This window comes from Hemiscyllium ocellatum, chromosome 6 (genome assembly GCF_020745735.1).
Source record: "Hemiscyllium ocellatum isolate sHemOce1 chromosome 6, sHemOce1.pat.X.cur, whole genome shotgun sequence".
Classification (NCBI taxonomy): domain Eukaryota; kingdom Metazoa; phylum Chordata; class Chondrichthyes; order Orectolobiformes; family Hemiscylliidae; genus Hemiscyllium; species Hemiscyllium ocellatum.
Window position 1 is genome coordinate 67,559,304 of NC_083406.1, and position 22,567 is coordinate 67,581,870.

The 22,567-nt window shown below is 40.0% G+C and overlaps 1 protein-coding gene across 2 annotated transcripts in view; it reads right to left on the minus strand.

Moving 5' to 3' along the window:
- Positions 1-2,937: 2,937 nt before the first annotated feature.
- aff3 (AF4/FMR2 family, member 3) overlaps positions 2,938-22,567 on the minus strand; it is a 94,362-nt gene continuing 74,732 nt past the window's right edge. For both annotated transcript variants that reach the window (XM_060826633.1, XM_060826632.1), the window contains exons 11-16: positions 20,650-20,721; positions 12,959-13,052; positions 9,836-9,973; positions 6,954-7,003; positions 6,169-6,392; positions 2,938-3,231 (exon numbers count right to left, since the gene is read on the minus strand). In XM_060826633.1, coding sequence (XP_060682616.1) covers positions 3,110-3,231; positions 6,169-6,392; positions 6,954-7,003; positions 9,836-9,973; positions 12,959-13,052; positions 20,650-20,721 — 700 coding nt within the window. In that variant the 3' untranslated portion in view covers positions 2,938-3,109. The remainder of the gene's footprint in view (positions 3,232-6,168; positions 6,393-6,953; positions 7,004-9,835; positions 9,974-12,958; positions 13,053-20,649; positions 20,722-22,567) is intronic.

Genomic DNA, 22,567 nt, shown 5'->3' on the forward strand with positions numbered 1-22,567 from the left:
GAGTTGTTAGGAAAAGGACTTTAACCTCACACCTTCAATGCATTTTCTGAGCTGACACGGCACCTATTGTTAAAGTTCACTGGAGAATGTAACTTTAAAAAAAGTTCTGGGATTTACACATGAAAGAACTGAAACCAACATGGTCATTCTAAAAGATGAGAGACTTAACAAACAATCCAGGTATTTTTCAATATACAATTTGAGTTGCATCACACTGTAAACATTTGCTATAAATTCTGTGTCTTACGATCTTATACTCCATAACCACCTGATGAAGGAGCAGTGCTCCAAAAGCTCGTGCTTCCAATTGAACCTGTTGGACTATAACCTGGTGTTGTGTGATTTTTAACTTTGTCCACCCCAGTCCAACACCGGCACCTCCAAATCATCCTGACAAAAGACAGACATTGGAACTCTCCAATTAGTATTTACTTTTTCATGTAAAGTGCTGTCATTAAAAGTTTTAAAAAACATCCAATTGAGCTACATTAACATTAATGTGAACAAATCAAAAAGCAAGAATCTGCAAAAATTAAACTTGAAATGAAAATGCATTTTTGAAATTAAGAATTGTAATAGTTTTGATCAGGCTATTGTAATATCTACATATTCATGTTCATGATACTGTAAACTGATAATGAATTCCACTTAGCACACCTAAGAATTTACCTAAGAATTTGTATGATTCCAGAGAATTCATTCACATCTCCATGCCTGTCTATTATATTAATTATAGTAATTTAATTGACTTCATATATCTGCACATTTCATCTAGAAATATAAAATCACTGACAGAAGTGGTGAGAATTTTAGATATGTATGCTAGACTGAAAAGTAAAATACTTTTATAAACAAGTTGAATGCACTATCATTAAACAACTTTATACTATATTCAATATTATTGTTTAAACAAATGATGAGCTCTGTAAAAAACAAATGCACTTTGGCTATGAAATATTTTTGATGAATGAGTAACAGTTTACTAATAGATCACAAACATAAAGCAGAATATGTGAAGCTTATTAACAAAGGAATAAAATTAATGTTTTGTGTTGGGACAAAATAATACTGGATTAATAGTTACATTCTGGTTGAAAATAAATGTTCAGACCATTTTTTTATTGCAGATGCTAAAGATGTGAGAGCAGTTTACTAATTAATTTAATCCCATAAAGTCTATATTGGTAAGATATGATAAAATATCTTGGCATGGCATTAAGACAAAGAGAAAAAATAATCTTCAGATCAAATTTGAACAATTAATATTCTAAATGGTAATCGGTTGTTATTGATATTTTTAAACTGTTGAAAACCTGTCCCAAAACCTGATCCACATTATCTTCTAGTTTAGATTACTTAGTGTGGAAACAGGCCCTTCGGCCCAACAAGTCCACACCAACCCGCCGAAGCGCAACCCATCCAGACCCATTCTCCTACATTTACCCCTTCACCTAACACTACGGGCAATTTAGCATGGCCAATTCACCTAGCCTGCACATTTTTGGACTGTGGGAAGAAACCGGAGCACCCGGAGGAAACCCATGCAGACATGGGGAGAATGTGCAAACTCCACACAGACAGTCACCTGAGGTGTGAATTGAACCTGGGTTTCTTGCGCTGTGAGGCAGCAGTGCGAACCACTGTGCCACCGTGCCGCCCATACTTTACATAGTTTACTGAAACTATATTTTTTTATCTGATGGCATTTCATTTTGATCATGTAGAAAGATGATAGACAAACAAGTCACCAATGCAATATTACCATGTATTGTTATTCATTAAATCGGTGTTGAACTTAAAAAAGTAAATTGGAATGAGGAAACTTAGTATGAAAAGTATTTAGGAAACAAAATGAAGCAAACACTTTGTTTCTCTCTTAGAATTATCCTTTTTCATCGATGTTTTTGAGGTTAACTGTACAATAGAGACTTTTCCTCCCTTATCCTAAACTGACAAGTTACTTCAATTTGCAGAAAAGATATTTCCTGTATACTCTTTCATGAACAGAATACTGCTGGACTCAAAGGACACAATTTCCATAAGGATTCCATAATCACAGGTATGGCTTTTGCAGAAGGTCAGCGAAAATCCTGGCTTCCGTTAGGGTTTCTGCTGACATTTCCTTGAAGTCATAGCACAAGTTCAGCAAACCTCCACAGAAATCCCATATTCTGGTCAGCTGCAACTGCATTGAAGACTGAAAAATGGATCTTTTAGAATATTTCCATAATTCAGCTTGCATGTGGGGCATGTTCTTGCGATATGAAGTTTGTGGGAGACAAATATAGTTCTGAAAATAATTTCCAGAAGTTTTCACCTTACCCACAGAATGACATCTTCCATTTTCTTTTTGAAATAGCACAATGTTACCAATAAAATGTTATAGCATGTGATGAAGCGGAATTTTAAATCAAAAATGACCATTTAAAATCTGCACCTTGGAAAACCCTTTTAACCATCATGAAGTAATCATAACACACATTCATAATTACAACACATGCTCTGAGCAATATTTCTTAGACAGCTTTTATTTTTTCTAAGCAGGAATTTCACCTGTGTCATTACTGACACCATCAACAGTCTTAACCTAAATGGTTGTCTGCTTCTGATTAACAGATACTTGTTGTTTGTTATCATAAATTGCACTTACCCTTTTTACTTTTTCTTATAAAATATGAGTACATAATATGATATTATTTCAGATTTTCTTTATAAGATATCTTAAAAGGTAGAAACCTAAATGAGAAAGCAAATAAGGTTTGAAATACATGAGCAGTTGGCAGTGAAGACATATGAACAAGCAGGGTGAAAATAGATTCTTTTGTTGCACAAATTTGTAATATTCAGAAGCTGGCAATTGGTATTTCTTGATGTGACAGCAGTATCTGCTGAAAAGGGAAAACAAAAGGAAAGAATGCTAAAAACAATTGCACCAATGTTTCTTCAATCTTCACAAATTCATAGACTGAAGCCTTTAACATCAAAGAAGTATCAAAGTTAAGATTTGAAATTCTGTGGCAAAAATTCCCTTCAATGTGCCAGGAGCTGCATTAACGAGCAGTTCAGCACTTTACAATTGAACGTGGAATGTGATCATTCAAAAAGAGCACTACAACATGTGATTACTGATTCGGATCCAATGCAGTCCTTGTTGAGTGTAACGAACAAGCTGCGTCATACTACTTTGTAGTGTTATAGGTCCCATCTGTGCATCAAGATCATGAAAGAACTCTAAAAAGAAAAAAAGTACAGTTACTTTCTAATGCAAGGAACTTAAATTTAAAAGAAACACCATGTTAAATGTGTGAAGGTAAATAATAACACAGATTTTACTCTTTTCAGTGGGTAAGCACAAATATTATAGCAGCAACATTGACTGGCAGGGTACTTGTGTGATATGTCATTTGTGTGTTATAAGTATGTGGAGTCAGTGAATCATGATGCCAAAGAGCCTCTAACGAATCTGCGACAGTTCAATTTGTGGCTAATGTGTAGCTCAGTTTGTAGAACTTTTACCTATGCATCATAAGGGTCCAGATTCAAGATCCACTCCATACTTTCAGTATAGAATCAAAGCTGACACTCCAGTGTGGGAGAGAGTGCTGTCTTTCAAATGAGATGCTGGAACACCTAAAATGGGGCTTTCAGAGCTTGTTCAGAGTCTGATTATACTTTACATTATTGTGAATTCCGGTAACCTGATAAGACCATGTGCTGACCATGATGAAAACAATGAATTCTGTCCCTCTATACAAGGCCCCAGTGATTTCTCAGTCACTGTGATGGAAAGGAAACTGTAGGATGTCACTGTGGGAAGGATCCATTGGGTTCAAAATTTAGATGCATGGCAATCTTGGCAGTCACCGACAGCACAGTCCACTCCACTTGTGTGGCTTCAGGTTAGCTGGCAAATGTGGCACAGTTGAGCAACCGGCTTTGTTGAAACAGAGGTGCCTCTGACACTTCTGAAATGGAATTATGAGAAGTATTCCTGAGAAATCATTGGTGAGTAAGGAGAGCCCTTCTTCTGCTCCCTCTGTACAAGGCACAAAAAGTGCCAATATAAAGGGAGAACAACATTCATACTGTTTAAGAGGACAGTGCAGATTGCTTGGTAGGCGGACTCTGATTAACAAAGGCATTGCACTAAGAAATTAACCTGAAAATGACCATCACCTACTTTGATAAGTTCAATAAGCACAGTGTGTAGTCAAGTTATTTCCAGCTGTAAGATATCAAGCCTTGTGTATTAATATTTGTAGCCTCCAGCACATGCAACTATAGCACACTGTAAGCTTGACTGAAAATTCTAAATTAGTCATATGAAGAGGTTATTTAGCAAATTTGCTCATTTGCAGAATCACATCTAATGCTGCACACTGTGTTTTGAGTTTTGCAAGCAGGGGCTAACTGTATATGGAAAGTATTTTGCCTATTGTGAAGGGACATGCTATTGGTTAAGGTCTTCCTGTCTTTGCATGTATACCCTATGTATCAACACTGAAATTCAGATAACACATTACTCAGTGGTATTATAGTTTGGGCCTAACTAAAGCACAGTAATTGGTGAATATCATTCATGTTGCTACTGAAAAATAGTAGCATGAAATATCTAGCTTCTCCTGCTGCCAGGACAGAGGATATTTGTGGGAATGGCTCCGGGGATGAGAAGCTTCATTCATATAGTAAGATTGGAGGAATTGGTATTGATGTCCTTGGTGAAGAAAAGTTGAGCAGAGATTTGATAGAAGGATCGAAATTAGAGTTAAGATCTGAAATGTAGTACCTGAGAATATGGTGAAAGTTGGATCAATAGAGGCTTTCAAAAGGAAAAAGAATAACTATCTGTAATGGAATAATTTGTTGGGGAGAGATACTACTCAGTAGAAAAGCTCCTTTATAGGGCTAGCACTGACATGATAGAATGTATGGTCTCCTTCTAAGTTGTAACCATGCTACAGGCTAGATTTTATCAACTGCATGCTATTTCCAACTTTCAGTCTTAACTGAAACTGTGTGCCATTTCTGCTTTCTTTCTTTTTGCCTTTTCCTACACAGTGATGATTTAAATTCTGAGTGCCAAGACATGCATACAAAACGTATTAAATTCAACATACAGACACTTAGTGGCAGAGGACACTTTTCACTGCTCCCTCCATGACACCCAGGTCACCAGGACCTTCCTATTTCATTCCTTAATGTTCCTAACCTCATCCTTTGTCCTCCCTTGGATTCCCTTTTACTCGTTCACTCCACAACTACATTCACAACTGACTCACATTTGCTGATCCTCAGCAGCAAAGCAAGAGTACATTCTCCTGCTCTCCTCCCTTGTACCAAAAAGCTAAACAATAAATCATTTTTCCTTTAAGCCTCATGGAACTGGAAAAAACCTGCTGCACATCACTTTTAAATAATCGTGCACGAGGTTCCACAAGATTGTTTTGCAATACTGACTTTATTTTGAAGGTAGGACTTTACTGAAACCTATTTCACTTTAATAAATATTGATGAATGGAAATGTGTTACAAGCTGTCGTAATTTTCAATATAGCATTGAGTTTATTGCTACATCACAACTTGCAAACAGTATATCACAATCTTCAATTTCACCTAATTACATCACCTTGCGTGCTTCCTGCTACCATTGGCTCCATGAAAATACTCCCACCCACCACCACCACCCCCCACCCCCTCCCCCCCCCACCACCCCACATTCCACCAATGATTTTATCAAGCAAGCATAAAACAGTCTTGAATTGTTATTTTGAGTCTGGATGAAGTTACTAGGAATTATCACCAGCATCTTCAGGTTGCAATCTGTAAGATGAGAAAGGGTGCATTACATATAAACTGCTTGGCAAATCTGTCTGAATTACTAGCAAGTACATACATTTCAGTCTGGATATGGAGCTTGCTTGAAGTGCACTTTTGAAACAACTCCCGGAATAACGATGATACAAAACAGATATTAGTGGATTCGAGGGAAGCAAAAGTTCTTCACCATTCTGATGTTTTCATGTTTGACATTCACACTGTCTCTGAACCTCATTTTATGCTCTTGTGAATGGTATCTCATTTTTATACATCAGACAGGCAAACAAAAAAGCAATTCATTACAGCAGTCAAACTATTATGTCTTATCTCCTGATTGAGCCAAAAGATATACCTTTGTTCTCCTTGGTCAACTTATCAGCCATTTCCCAGTAGTCATAACTGTAGAGAATGCTATTGGTGATGTTAACATGGTTAGCAGCCAACTGATGGATACGTTGTGGAATGTTAATGGTTGAAGAGGGGGATGATCCACGGTTACTGGAACTGCTCTCAAGCAATCCAGCTGAACTAACAAGGGAGGATGTAGATACCATTGGTGTAGATGTTCTTATAAACCTAAAATGGAAAATACAAATGTAACTGAAAAATATCCACCTGACTGATGCTCACCCATTCACTAACATTCCCACCCACAATCAGTGGATTCACTTATAATCATCTCCCCATCTGAACTGTCATCTTGCCTGTCAGACATTCACAACCCACATGGACTTTCACTCCTCTCTTATTGGCCCCAGATGCATGAACTTTATTTCTGTCCTAGACGAAAGTGAGGACTGCAGATGCTGGAGATCAGAGTCAAGATTAGAGTGGTGCTGGAAGAGCACAGCAGGCCAGGCAGCATCCGAGGAGCAGGAAAATTGACGTTTCGGGCAAAAACCTTTTCCTGTCCTCCCCAAGGAAATGTCTTTGTGGAAGCCCAATCTGGGTTGCACAGACTCACCAACATAGTTCTAAGCCTCAGGCTAAGAAAACCACTCATGGTTTGCTGTTTGCTGCTCCTTCACTCATAAACTGTTTCTCTCCACATTTGCAGATGATAAACTCACTATGTATGTTTTAGGATAATTTTCACACTGTTTCATTTTAGGTCAGAAGAAAGGAAAGTGTTCTTACTTGTCACTGGTTCCCCAAAGGTTTGAACTTTTAGCTGTTTCACCAGAGTCCTGCAATATGAAAATACAGGTATATCAGTTTTAGACAGATATTTTAAAACTTGTTGCATGTGTGAAGTTTTTTTTAATCAAATACTCTTACTTGTTCCCATACTTGTTAATATTCATTTTTCAAGTAGTTAATACCCAATTAAAATAACTAATGGACTAAATAAATTGTTTGCGTTGGAGAATTCCACATTCCAACAACCCATTGTGTAAATTATGCAATGAGAGACACCAACTTGGTAAACTTTTCTGATGGGAACTAATGAGTAATCCCAGAATGTTATCAATTTAACTAAAAGCAATATCCTGATACAAATTACCTGAAATTCCTTCTAGGTCAAATTGTCAAAAATCCTAAACTGTGAAATAAGAAACAAAATTTGAACTAAATTTTAAATTGCAAGAAATATGTGCTCATATTTTTTCCTTGATAATTTTATTTTGTTTTCACTTGGTCCATTCTGGTCTTTTTCAAACTTTGTGACTTTGGATTTTTGATGTCTGAACAGAGAGTTCAGCAGTTTAGTGTTGATCTACTTAAAATGATTCTGGGTGAACTACTGTTGTAATGTCATGTAGAAATACAGAACTTGTATATTGCTGGAAAAAGTCACATTTTATCAAAACCTTTCATCTGGCATTCATGAGAACTTTTTTGCAAGAATACAGATTCAGGGGAAAAATTAACACAACACTGCATGAGAGGGGGATGGTGACATTTTGGCAAGTGGACTCAAATTGTTAGAAGTATTAGTGGGCGGCACGGTGGCACAGTGGTTAGCACTGCTGCCTCACAGCGCCAGAGACCCGGGTTCAATTCCCGACTGACTGTGTGGAGTTTGCACATTCTCCCCGTGTCTGTGTGGGTTTCCTCCGGGTGCTCCGGTTTCCTCCCACAGTCCAAAGATGTGCGAGTCAGGTGAGTTGGCCATGCTAAATTTCCCGTAGTGTTAGGTAAGGGGTAAATGTAGGGGTATGGGTGGGTTGTGCTTCAGCGGGTTGGTGTGGACTTGTTGGGCCTAAGGGCCTGTTTTCACACTGTAAGTAATCTAATCTAATTGCCATGAAGGATGTACCTGTTAATGCTGATTGACAATTAACTGCCAGGCTTTGGTTAAATTTTGAACTAGGAATTTGACTTTGATTCATCAAGGTAGTGCCCTGAGAAATGAACTAGTCAATGGCTATCACAAATTTTGTTGCATTGAAACAGGTGCAGTGCGTATACATGTTCTTTCCATCTGCAAAGAGACAGGGCCATATACATTATTATACATAGCTTCTAGTAAATGCACATGTGCCATTCTGTGAGCCCAACTTATATTTGTAAATTTGTTGTCATTATCTAGTAAACATTGTCCAATTGCAGAATCACATCTTTACTTTTTAAAAACTTTTTCATAGGAAAACACTTGGGTGACCAATGACAAGCAGTGCCCTTCACATCAACATGCAATGCTGTGTGATCAAACAGTGAAGGGGAGGGCGGGGACTAAATCAAAATACAGTTGGAGGGGGAAATAGTGCACTCGACTCCCTGCGGCACCCACCTCTCCCTAAACAACTCCAGGGTGTTGTTGGACCACATCTTTACTTATATTAGGGTGTTGCAAGCTTTTCAAGTGTGAGCTTGTTGGGTTCACATCCAATGGGACATGCTGTTTGACATGAGGCACCAATCTTTGGGAAATATAACATTTATACCTGGCATCACTGCTGCAATGAAGTTCATCTACCACATTACTCATTTATGTGATTGAAGAAATATCTTCTTGGCTCCACGGTGACATCCTGTTAGTGGTGAATATTGGTTTTCCCCTTGAAGTTGTATTCTTGCAAAATGACTTAATCAGTGCCAGATGAAAAGCTTCTAAAAGCGCAGTGACATTGTTCAATGATTCAGCGGCAACTGAATAATGTACAGGAAACAAAAGCCCCAGTATTTGATACTATTTAGCTTTGAATAGATTCATTGCTCCCAAGTAGCTCACTCTCAATAACATGACATCATCAATGATGGGTCAAATGACTTCCTTCCAATAGCTCTATGGGACGTATTTTAAAATGGAGGCGTGTACTTACCCTCCTGGTTGAAAGGTTGCGTGGAGCAGGCCAATTTTAAAATCAACTACCCAGTAGCCATAATATGCTGGAGTCTTAATAAGCCTTAAGTGGAAAGTCTATACCTCAGGAAAAGGCAGTCCCATTCCTGAAAGCTGCCAGCCAATTCAGTTGGAGTCTCAGCTGCAACAGAACTCAGTAGTGGCCAGTGCCATGATGACAAGCATTCCTGAGGAGAAGCACCATGGATACCATGCAAATTCAAGTTTTTATTCAGCAAGGGATCAGAGTTGTAAAGGGGATCACGGAGTAAATGATAGAGGTTTTGATGTAGAGGCACAAAATGGGGTTATGAATATGGGATAGGTGCTCTAATATGCCCACAAACTAGGTATGCCATTTCCTTTCCACTTTTAGAACAGGTAATAAAATTATCAGTTGGACTTCCTCCGTTCCACTTTCCGTCGTCATGTATTTTTCTGGTCAAGGTAGTAAAAGTTAGTCAACAATTGGCTGGGGCCCAGGGGCGGGGAATGTGTGTGAGGTTGTCTGCTGATTATAGTATAGCTAGCTGAACTAACTCTACTTGCACAGTGAAATTGTGCCTAATTGACATCTTTCTTTGGAAGTTTGGTAACACCTCATAAAAACACACTGATTCAATGGCACAAAATTCTACAATTCAATTGCTGAAAAATCTACTTTAAATTTTATTTATTGTAGAAATTAGTTTTGCTAAACATAAGTTAAGAATGTAGCTTACAAAATCAATACCTGTTTTTTCCCAAAATTGCAGCGATGATGTGTACATTTGAGTTTAAGTGGACGACTGCAGTACTGATGTGCGCTCAATTCCTTCTGATGCACATTAGTATGTGCAATACCACTGGTTAGCACTTCTTTTCTGTTACACTAGAACAGAGAGCAAAGAAGAATAGTCAGTTTGGTTAAAGAGTCTTCTGTTAATGACTAAACTAAAAGATAATGCAATTTGCAGGCAACCCACAATTTTCAAATGAGCATGTTTGTGGGTAAAGCTAAGCTAACCTGTATTTGTGGAAAAAAAATTCCTGCATATGAGATGTAAGTTAGGGGATAGAATCACACTTTTTTAATACAGAGTATGGGTATAAGTCCACTTTGGACTTGTCAGGTTTTCTTGAGAAGTTGCATTCTTCTCAGATCATTGCATTTTCATATACATAAAAAATGCCAAATTTTAAGGGGAGGTGAACGAGATGTTCTGCCCCTACCAAACTTTGCCATCTCCAAAGCCTGGGAGCCATATTTAAGAGACAGTCAGTGTGCACTTCATTCTCTGGAACCCAGGAGCAAATCTCAACCTTCATTGTCAACCACTCGTAGAAATGACACATACCAAAATTCAATGCTTTTTCTTCATGTCTCCCTAGAAGTTTCCCAGTTGTCTATTCAGGAGAGAAGGGAAGTGACTTTCCAAAGGGATGGCAATGGTAGACCATAACGACAGACAAAGGCAGCCTGGACAGAGATTAATGCAGAGGTCAATATCCATGGCTGCCTCAGGAGAATCCAGGCTCCTGTGCTACAAGAAGGTGAATGAATTCCACCAAGGTATGTATCTTTGTCACCTCAGTGCCTCATGCCCCTGTGAATGTGAGTTAACATTGTCAGGTTGCTGTCTTTGCACAGGAAGTTGGATGCCAAGTATCTCCATCAAGTGTCTAGTGACAACTCTGTCACTTCATTGCAGCTACCAATGGAGCATCACTGGCAACGCGGCAGTACAGCCTCTCACACATCTGCCCAGGTTCACACTTAAAACATAAAAGGACTTACAACACTCAGTAGTTCATTCACTTCAGTTCACTGACCTTACTTCACAACTAGGAAAACAAGCACATCTGAGAGCTTCTAAACAAAGGCTTGCGGAGAACGAGGATATAACCATAAAAGATGGCATCAGGATGAACACTTCACGGCTCCTGACCCCCTTTGAAAAGGAGGTACTAAGTTGATTAGAGATGAAGGGATGTTCAAACAGAGTTTACATATGTCGCGATATCTAGTGAGAAGCCTCCAATCTGTTACTCCTATTTGCACACCAAGTCCCAACATCTTAATGATATCTTGGGTCACTTGTTTGTATGTTTTGATGCATTCTCTGAAACCCAATCCTAAGCCACGATAATAAAAAAAGAAGAACCTCATTACTACAGATCCATCTCTATCCACCCCTCGAACTACATCTCTAAGAAGAAATAGCCTCAGAGGATGCACCTTCAATACCTTCCTCCCATCTTCCATCAGTGCAGAGAATAACATTCATCTCAGTGGGTAATCTATCTAGGGTGTGCTCAGCTTCACATTCTGGAGATCACAACCCTGACACAGGCCCACAGCTAGTAAAGGAAGCAATGACTAAAATCTCTGACACTCAGAAGATAGCTGGAGAACAGGGCCCTGCTGCTCCCAGTACAGATGATGAGTCTCTGGACTTGGCAATTAATGGGCTAACAGAGATGCACAAACAAGCAGGGGAATGTCTGGTAGAGGTGCCAGAGATAATGTGCAGACTGGAGCAAAATATGTCCACGTTGTGTCATAGCTCGACATGTGAGTTCAAGACGATCTCCATGGAATGGGTGGTTGTCATCATGGAGTGCCAGATCCTGCAGAAGAGTCAGTATTTGCCAGAAATGTGCGGAGACCTTCACTCCATCACTGGGGCCATAGATGTGTTCATTCAGTAACGAGGCAAGGGGGGTTGGGGGAGGGGGTGTGGGGTGGGGGGGGGGGGGGGGGCGGTGTGGAGGTGGGGATCTCCAAGGCATCTGGAATCTCTCTAGGTAATCCATTCCCTCAGAGGCTGGGGATGTCCAACTGCACACTGATAGCATCAGACATGCACCCAGGGATTGCCATCTCAGGCCACTGAGGAGGTGACCTGTTATACCAACTCCCCTTTGCCAGAGACCCAATCTCTCATCAGGTCAGGCTGAGGAGATTGCACCTGCCCCTGTTCAGATTTCCCATGCAAACTAGAGCCCTTTATGACCTAGAACACCAGAGGACACCTGCCAAAGTCAGCAGGCTTCCTCAACTTCAATTGCAACTGCCAAGGTGACACCAAGATGTAATAATAGGAAAAGGAACAATAATGGTGAAGTCACTTCGGATACACACATATCAACACTCTGTACATAAGTATGGCACTTTGTACAAGAGTAGTGCAGTATCTTTCAATTTGTTAAGGCTGCTGAATATTTATGTTTCCCTTGTAGACTACCTAGAGGGTTCCTAATGTCCTTACACATTCACCAATACTTCATGCGATGCTGTGCAAAGAGTGCAGACGCTGTCACACAGATTGTTCACACTTGCATAATCTTGCACTTTCTCAGCAAGATAATCTTGAGTTGGGGATTCCTCGTGTCACCATAGCAACCATCTTCCTGCACTTTTCCACCAGATTTCAGAGCAGATCACAGGACCTCTTCGTTCTTCCATTTTATATTCAAGAGACAATGTCAAAAAATAATAATGATATAAACTTTATTTTTGTAACAACTACAAACATGTCTGTGACCCACCTCTCACTGTTGTTGAAAACATTCAGAATCACTAACAATCATATGAATAACTACTTAATTTACAGAGCTTGAAAAACAGGACATGCTTTGAAGCTTCATGTCTTACAGTCATCAGGATGGAAACTGTTTGTAGAACTCCTTAAGAAATTAATTCATTTCTATATCTGGAGAAACGTCTCATCTGAACTGAAATAAAATGTAATAAAGTTGAAAACAAAATTGTCATTCAAGCTACATTCAATAACTCTGATTATATTTTCACAGTGGAGAGTTAGTCGGAGTTTATGAAGTGACACAAAACTTAGAAAATGTATCAAATGTTTACCTTGAAATAGTCGATCAGGGCTTTAGAATATTTAACTGCACTGTCCCTCTTAAGTCTAAACATCCTCCAGAAAAGAAGTGCCAAACAACGGTAACTGCAGAAATCAAAAAGAAAAATCTTTGTAAACTGGACTCAGACTCAGAATGTTCAACAGGATCAAACTAACACATCTATAAAAGGAAACACTTATATGAATTCAAAGCATCTCATCTCTAATCCAAAGCATTTTAAAATCATGACTATAGGTTCCTAAAGCTTGCATCTGTTGGACCAACAGTTGAATTTAAAAACTGTACTGTTTGCCTTTTGCTGTAACAATAACAGTGAGGCAATGAGCATTATTGACACTACAGGATAAACATGGCAACCATAGAACATAGAACATTACAGTGCAGTACAGGCCCTTCGGCCCTTAATGTTGCACCGCCCTGTGAAACCAATCTGAAGCCCATCTAACCTATGCTATTCCATTCTCGTCCATATGCATATCCAATGATAATTTAAATGTCTGTAAAGCTGGCGAGTCTACAACTGTTGCAGGCAGTACGTTCCACCCCCCTACTACTTTCTGAGTAAAGAAACTACGTCTGATATCTGTCCTATATCTATCACCCCTCAATTTGAAGGTACGCCCCCTCATGCTAGCCATCAAATTCTGAGACAAAAGGCTCTCACTGTCCACCCTATCTAACCCTCTGATCATCTTATGTATCTCAATTAATTCACCTCTCAACCTTCTTCTCTCTAACGAAAACAGCCTCAAGTTCCTCAATCTTTCCTTGTAAGACCTTCCCTCTATACCAGGCAAAATCCTCGTAAATCTCTTCTGAACCCTTTCTAAAGCTTCCACATCCTTCCGATAATGTGGTGACCAGAAGTGCACGCAATATTCCGAAGTGTGGCCGCAATAGAGTTTTGTACAGCTGCAGCATGACCTCATGGTTCTGAAACCTGATCCCTCTACTAATAAAAACTAACACACCATATGCCGCCTTAACAGCCTTATCAACCTAGATTAGATTCCCCACAGTGTGGAAACAAGCCCATCAAGTCAACACCGACCCTCCGAAGAGTAACCTGCCCGGACCCTCTAACTAATGCACCTAACACTATAGGCAATTTAGCATGGCCAATTCACTTGACCTGCATACCTTTGGACCGTGGGAGGAAACAGGAGCACCCGGAAGAGATCCGCACAGACACGGGGAGAATGTACAAACTCCACACAGACAGTTGCCCGAGGCTGGAATTGAAGCTGGGACCCTGCAGCAGTGCTAACCATTAAGCCACCATGCCACCCTCTGTAGAATTAAAAACTAGGTGGCAACTTTGAGGGATCAATGTACATGGACACCGAGATCTCTCTGCTCATCGCACTACCAAGAATCTTACCATTTGCCCATTCCTGTTACTCCTTCCAAAGTATATCACCTCAACTTTCCTGCATTAAACTCCATTTGCCACCTCTCAGTCCAGGTCAACCCAGCCCATTCATGTCCCTCTGTAACTTACAACATCCCTTGGCAGTATCCACAACTGTACTGACCTTATGTCATCCATAAATTTACTAACCCATCCTCCTACACCGTCATCCAGATCATTTATAAAAATGACAACCAGCAGTGGATCCAAAACAGACCCTGCAGTACACCACTAGTAACTGTAAACTCCAGGATGAACATTTCCCGTCAACCAACACCCTCCATCTTCTTTCAGCTAGACAATTTCTGATCCAAACTGCTAAATTGCCCTCAATCCCATGCCTCCGTATTTTGAGTAGTAGCCTACCATGGGGAACCTTATCAAACGTCTTACTGAAATCCATATACACCACATCAATGGCTTTACTCTCATCCACCTGTTTGGCCACCTTCTCAAAGAACTCAATAGGGTTTGTGAGGCATGACTTACCCTTCACAAAACCATGTGGACTATCTCTAATCAACTTATTCCTTTCGAGATGATTTCAATCCTATCCCTTATAACCTTTTCCAACACTTTACCTACAACCAAAGTAAGGCTCACTGGTCTATAATTACCAGGCTCCTTGAACAAGGGAACAACTTTTGCTATCCTCCAGTCTTCTGGTACTATTCCTGCAGACACTGATGACATAAAGATGAAAGCCTCAGGCTCGTAATCTCCTCCCTGGCATCAAACATGGAAGTACATGGAACACCAAATGCTTCTAACAGAGATATCCTGCTCTTCCACATGGGTATGTTATTGCTGTCCTTGTTTATAGACTCAACAATAAAGCTATTGAAGCTAGTGTATTGATGTCATGGTGCTATTCTTATAGGACTAGTACCAAAAAATATAACCGAACAGAAGGAGGCCATTCAGCCAATTAGTGTTTATGCCAGGTGGATAAACTAGGTATGAAGTCATAGAGTTTTATACTTTGGAAAGAGGCCCTTTGGCCATCTTTTCAGTGTTGGTCATAAAGTACATATCTACTCTAGCCCCATTTCTAGTACTTGGCCAGTAGCCTTGTATGCATTTCAAATGTTCAGCTAATACTTCTTAAATGTTGTGATGGTTCTCCCCTCTACCTCTCTTTTCGACAGATTTCCAGATCCCCATCACTCTCTGAGTGAAAACAAATGTTTCTTAAATCTCCTTGAAACCTTTTGTCACTGACCTTAAATCTATCCCTTCGGTTATTGACCCCATTACCATGTGGAAAATTTTCTACATATCCACCTATGCCCCTTATTATTCTGTACAACTCAATCATGTCCTCTGTCAGCCTTCTCTACTCCTAAGAAAACAATCTCAGTTTATCTAGTCTCTTTTCAGAGTTAAAATGCTCCAGCTCAGGCAACATCCATTGAATCTCCTCTGTACCATCTTGAGTATAAGCATCCATTAAGTTCCCATTCCAAACCCACTAACCTGCAACTGGTCCATAGCTTTGTGAGTTATAATGATTCAAGTGCAGATCCAAATACCTCTAAAATATGTTGAGGACTTTTCTTTCAAACTCCCAACTGTCAGTGAATTCCAGAATGAAAAATAAAATTGCCTCACTTCCCTTCTAATCCTTCTATCCCTCCATTCAGGTAAACAGGTCTTTGCTGTCCAATTTATTCAAGCTTTTCATTATTTTGTATTCTTCAATTAAGTCATCCCCATGCCTCTTCTGTACTAAAGAGGACAACTGTACTCTATTGAATCTTGCCTCATTTCCGCAATAACATGTCAATCATCTTGTCATTCATGCCAAGAATTGACACTTGTGAGGAAAGGGGTCATGGATAGTGGTTGAGAGTTGGCAATTTTAGCGAGCGACCTGGAATAATGGAATTCAAAATCACTCCATGTGATTCAGATTGAAAAAAAACTGTCAGAAAAGAAATTTTGAAGGTCAATTAGCTAGTTCTGTGAAGGCAGTGCCGTCCAGCAAGAGAAAATCCATTGAACATATTTTGACCTCGTCAAATCCAGAAAAATGATCAAAATAGGTTAATAGAACACAAACATAGAACATAGAACAATACAGCACAGAACAGGCCCTTCAGCCCACGATGTTGTGCCGAACATTTGTCCTAACCTATCCATGTACCTATCCAATTGCCGCTTAAAGGTCATCATTGATTCTGACTCTGCCACTCCCACAGGCAGCGCATTCCATGCCCCCACCACTCTCTGGGTAAAGAACCTACCCCTGACATCTCCCCTATACCTTCCACCCTTCACCTTAAATTTATGTCCCTTGTAACACTCTGTTGTACCCAGGGAAAAAGTCTCTGACTGTCTACCCTATCTATTCCCCTGATCATCTTATAAACCTCTATCAAGTCACCCCTCATCCTTCGCCGTTCCAATAAGAAAAGGCCTAGCACTCTCAACCTATCCTCATACGACCTATTCTCCATTCCAGGCAACAGCCCGGTAAATCTCCTCTGCTCCCTCTCCAAAGCTTCCACATCTTTCCTAAAGTGAGGCGACCAGAACTGCACACAGTACTCCAAATGTGGCCTTACCAAGGTCCTGTAAAGCTGCAACATCACCTCACAACTCTTGAATTCAATCCCTCTGCTAATGAATGCTAATACACCATAGGCCTTCTTACAAGCTCTATCCACCTGAGTGGCAACTCTCAAAGAGCTATGGACCTAGACCCCAAGATCCATCTGCTCCTCCACCTTACTAAGAACCCTACCGTTAACCCTGTATTCCGAATTCTTATTTGTCCTTCCAAAATGGACAACCTCACACTTGACAGGGTTGAATTCCATCTGCCACTCCTCAGCCCAGCTCGGCATCATATCTAAGTCCCTTTGCAGCTGACAACAGCCCTACTCACTATCCACAACTCCACCTATCTTCGTATCATCTGCAAATTTACTGACCCACCCTTCGACTCCCTCTTCCAAGTCATTAACAAAAATTACGAACAGCAGAGGACCCAGAACTGATCCCTGCGGAACTCCACTTGTAACTGGGCTCCAGGCTGAATATTTACCATCTACCACCACTCTCTGACTTTGACTGGTTAGCCAGTTCTCGATCCAACTGGCCAAATTTCCCACTATCCAATGCCTCTTGACATTCCACATAAGCCTACCATGGGGAACCTTATCAAATGCCTTACTAAAATCCATGTACACTACATCCACTGCTCTACCCTCATCCACATGCTTGGTCACCTCCTCAAAGAATTCAATAAGACTTGTAAGGCAAGACCTACCCCTCACAAGTCTGTGCTGGCTGTCCCTAATCAAGCACTGTCTTTCCAAATACTCATAAATCCTAGCCCTCAGTACCCTTTCCTTTACTTTGCCTACCACCGAAGTAAGACTAACTGGCCTGTAATTCCCGGGGTTATCCCTATTCCTTTTTTTGAGCAGGGGCACAACATTCGCCACTCTCCAGTCCCCTGGCATCACCCCCATTGACAGTGAAGACGAAAAGGTCATTGCCAACAGCTCTGCAATTTCCTCTCTTGCTTCCCACATAATCCTAGGATATATCCCGTCAGGCCCGGGGGACACACCTTCCTTCCTAACAAGTATCTCCTCTAGCTTACCAGTCCGTTTCATACTCTCCTCTTCAACAATACGGTCCCTCTCATTTGTAAATACTGAAGAAAAGTACTCATTCAAGACCTCTCCTATCTCTTCTGACTCAATACACAGTCTCCCACTACTGTCCTTGATCGGACTACCCTTGTTCTCGTCATTCTCATGTTTCTCACATACACATAAAAGGCCTTGGGGTTATCCTTGATCCTACCCACCAAAGATTTTTCATGCCTTCTCTTAGCTTTCCTAATCCCTTTCTTCAGCTCCCTCCTGGCTATCCTGTATCCCTCCAACACTCTGTCTGAACCTTGTTTCCTCAACCTTATGTAAGCCTCCTTCTTCCTCTTTACTAGACATTCAACCTCCCTCATCAACCAAGGTTCCCTCACACAACCATCTCTTTCCTGCCGGACAGGTACATTCATATCAAGGACACGTCGTATCTGTTCCTTGAAAAAGTTCCACATTTCAATGACATCCTTCCCTGACAACCTATGCTCCCAACTTATGCTCCTCAGATCCTGTCTTGCAGCATCGTATTTACCCTTCCCCCAATTATAAAACCTACCCTGTTGCACGCATCTATCTCTCTCCATAACCAAGGTGAAAGTCACAGAATTGTGGTCACCATCACCAAAATGCTCACCCACTAACAAGCCTATCACTTGTCCCGGTTCGTTACCGAGTACCAAATCCAATATGGCCTCCCCTCTGGTTGGACAATCTACATACTGAGTTAGAAAAGCTTCCTGGACACACTGCACAAACACTGCCCCGTCCAATCTACATGATCTAAAGAGCTTCCAATCAATATTTGGGAAGTTGAAGTCGCCCATGACTACTATCCTGTGGCTTCTGCACCTTTCCAAAATCTGTTTCCCAATCTGTTTCTCCACATCTCTGCTGCTATTGGGGGGCCTGTAATAAACACCCAACAAGGTGACTGCTCCTTTCCTATTTCTGACTTCAACCCATACTACCTCTGAAGGCAGATCCCCCACGAACTGCCTTTCTGCAGTCATTATACCATTTCTAATTAGCAATGCCACACCCCCCTCCTTTTTTTACCACTCTCCCTAATCTTACTGAAACATCTGTAACCAGGAACCTCCAACAACCATTCTTGTCCCCCTTCTATCCACGTTTCCGTGATGGCCACAACGTCTTAGTCACAAGTACCAATCCACGCCTTAAGTTCACCCACCTTATTTCTGATACTTCTTGCGTTGAAGTATACACACTTGAGCCCATCTCTGTGTCCGCAAGTATTCCCTGTCAGTGCTACCTTCTCCACAGCCTCCCTACATTCTTGGACATCCTGAAAAACAGCTAACCTACTTGCTGGACTACAAGTCCGGATCCCATCCCCCTGCCAAATTAGTTTAAACCCCCCCGAAGAGTGCTAGCAAACCTACCCCCCAGGATATTGGTGCCCTTCTGGTTCAGGTGTAACCTGTCCTGCTTGTACAGGTCCCACCTTCCCCAGAATGCAGTCCAATTGTTAAATTGGTTCACTAACATAGATTAATGTGGTTTATTTATTTTTCTAAAGGAAGCGAAGTGAGTGTATTTTCATTATAACTTTCATGCTGTGCTTCTACTTGTTCTCTGCTTTGTTTCAATCTGCTACCGAAGAACTGGAGAAATGCATCTGAAAGCACTGGTGAAGGTTTGATTTTCAGTTCCGGTCATCAGGTGGTGCTTCTGTTTTGGAACAAGATTACACCATTGTATAATTAGATATTGGCCAGTAAAGGCTTAACCTTGAATGTAAAATACAAAGACTGCTCACAGGAGCAACCAGTATCCCTGAACCGGAGAGAAACTGTAACATATACTTAGCATCACAAAAGTCAAATAAACCAAAGCAAAATGCTAAATACTCAAAAGCATAAGAAAGACACTTTCAAGTACTTTCCCTTCTGCAAATAATTGCTTTATAGTTTTGTTAGTTCTATTTCTGCACACTGAAAGATTTTTTCATGTATTTTATTAACCTTATATATGTATACTATATTAAAAATTAAGAACAGAAAGGACGTTAACCACTTATCACAGACTCACCAAACAGCTAGCTCCTTTGTAGAAGAGAAAGAACCAATTCCAATCAGCTTCAATAAATCTCCTTCTGTCTCAGAATGCTTGTCTTGGGAATCTTTTATACCTCACTCCACTAGGTGATGCTGACAGTCTGTCTCAGGGTCCTCTAGCAAGGCTGGAGACAAGGAGTTCTACTGTAGCTTCCAGAGGGAGCAGATTTATCGGTACATATGGCTATCATGCAAATAATCCTTCTTTTAGAGATAGTGTAGTGGCTAATGCTCAACACTTCCCTACCACCAGTGGTGGTGGTGGTGGTGGTGATGGTGGTGGTGCGTGGGGTGGGGGTAGGGGAGCTTGGTGGTGGGTGATTCAAGTAGGACAATTGACGCTATTCAGTATTTAATAACTCTCCATGCCCTAAAATGTTGTCTTGCTAAGCTACTTATTGAAAGGCAAACATATACATGATAGAAACAACTGAATTTGGATTTTAAACAAAATACTTCTATACTTGCAGTAAGACACAAAATGCACATCCTCTAATCTCCAATACTTTATACTATCACAACAATTTTATGTAATCGGATTTAATTTTTATCTCATAATTAAGAAACTCACCACAAAGCAGCTAGCTGCTTATCTGCTTGAGTGGCTGTTACATCTGAATGATTCTTCAGTCTCATGGCATATCTTTAAACAAAATCCAAATTAAAGGGATGGTATAAATAAAACATCAAAGTAAAATTATTTACATTTTACCAGATTCACTCCCAAGCTGAGGCAGTTGCTTAACATACCTCCATTAGCATGTTTTAATCCAATGTTAAATTAGACAATAACAACAAATATGCACTAAAGTATTAATCAGTTTTACTTCAATTATAGAGTCATAGAATCACAGAATTAATCTGCAGTATTTTAAATATGCTGAACAATCTGTCCTCTTAGTAATATTGTGTTATCCGTGTAAAGGGACTTCGTGATATCTAAGCATGACTGAAAAGAATTCAACCAATCCCACTCTCTTTTCCTTTCCATTGAATTCCAAATATTTTCTGTTCAAGTATTTATTATTTTCTTTTTGAAAGGTACAGTTTGATCTGTTTCTACCATGTTCACAGGCTCTGCATTTCTAATCTTGAGAATTTTTAAATATGTTCTCACAATACCTCTGTTTCTTTTGCCAAGCATCTTTAATCTATGTTCACAAGTTAGCAATGCTTCTGTACTGGGAATTGTTCCTCCTTACTTTACCAACAGTGGAAATCTCAGATGCAATATGCATAACTCGAATGTTTATCCTAGGAGTTTGGTACTTGGCTCCTTAATTTTATCTGGCTAACCTCACACAACCCAGAAACACAATTTTAAATGTATTTTCAGAATCTCAAATAGTTGAGATTCTGGTTTTATAATCATGGTATTATTTTGTTTAAATAATGCTGACCAATTGTAAAGAAATGAGTGATGTTAATTTCTCATGCTGCTTTTTTTGTTTTCCTTCATTTGTCAGCGTACCTGCCTGTATAACAGTTGCAATTCAGAAAATCATTTAAATCAGAAATGAAGTAAACTTGGATTTAGCCAGTGCAGATTAAATACATCTTAGTTTCCTTGATTCAGGCGTTGACTCCAGGTTTCCAGTGCAAGTTTAATGTAATACTTATCCTAAATTGCTGAATTGCAATGCAAATTCATTTTAAATAAGTTCAAAGAAACTCTGAGTGGGGTGGAATGACAAAGTGAATTTTAAAGGAATCTGTTATATTCTGCTAATCAGATCATATCTGAAGGGTAAATGATCTCTGATAATATATAGTCAAATATGGCAACCTAAAAAGTTAGTCATTTGTCCCGGGATAGAATTTAAGTTGGAGATTATATTGTACAATTCCAAGCCTTGCAGATAAGTGAGCTGAGAAAGTAGCTCTGTGATATTAAGGAAATGGGCAACATTCAACAAATAACTGAACTGTGAACCATGAAATGCAAAATGTATTTTAACAATTCACAAGAGACCATCTGCCATTTGACTTAAACTTTATTCAAACTATCTGCTTTCGTCTTTAAGCCTCCAGGTTCTGATCTTCCATATTGGAGTCTTAAATATCCATATGGCTAGAATTTTACTGAATCAGAATGACTCATGTTATGGACTAGGCCAGACCCCCTCAAAACATTTCAAGAAAGTAGCCCAGACCCTAACTTTGCTCGTTGCTTTAAGCAGGTGTAACATGGATATTCCAGGAGGCATGCAGCTGCTCAAACCACTTAGTTTTAAACAAAACAGAATTTATTTACAAGATTACCAAATGAAACACAAATGAAGGATGAGTTGGTGATGGAATACTGGCCTATGTGGAGTCATTTAAGGAAGGAAATTATTAAACTGGAGAGGGTTCAGAAATGATTTACCATGATGTTGCCAAGAATGGAGGCTTTGAGTTTTAAAAATCAGCTTGATAGGCTGGGACATTTTTCACTGGAGTGTTGCAAGTTGAGTGGTGACCTTATAAAGGTTTATAAAAATCATTAG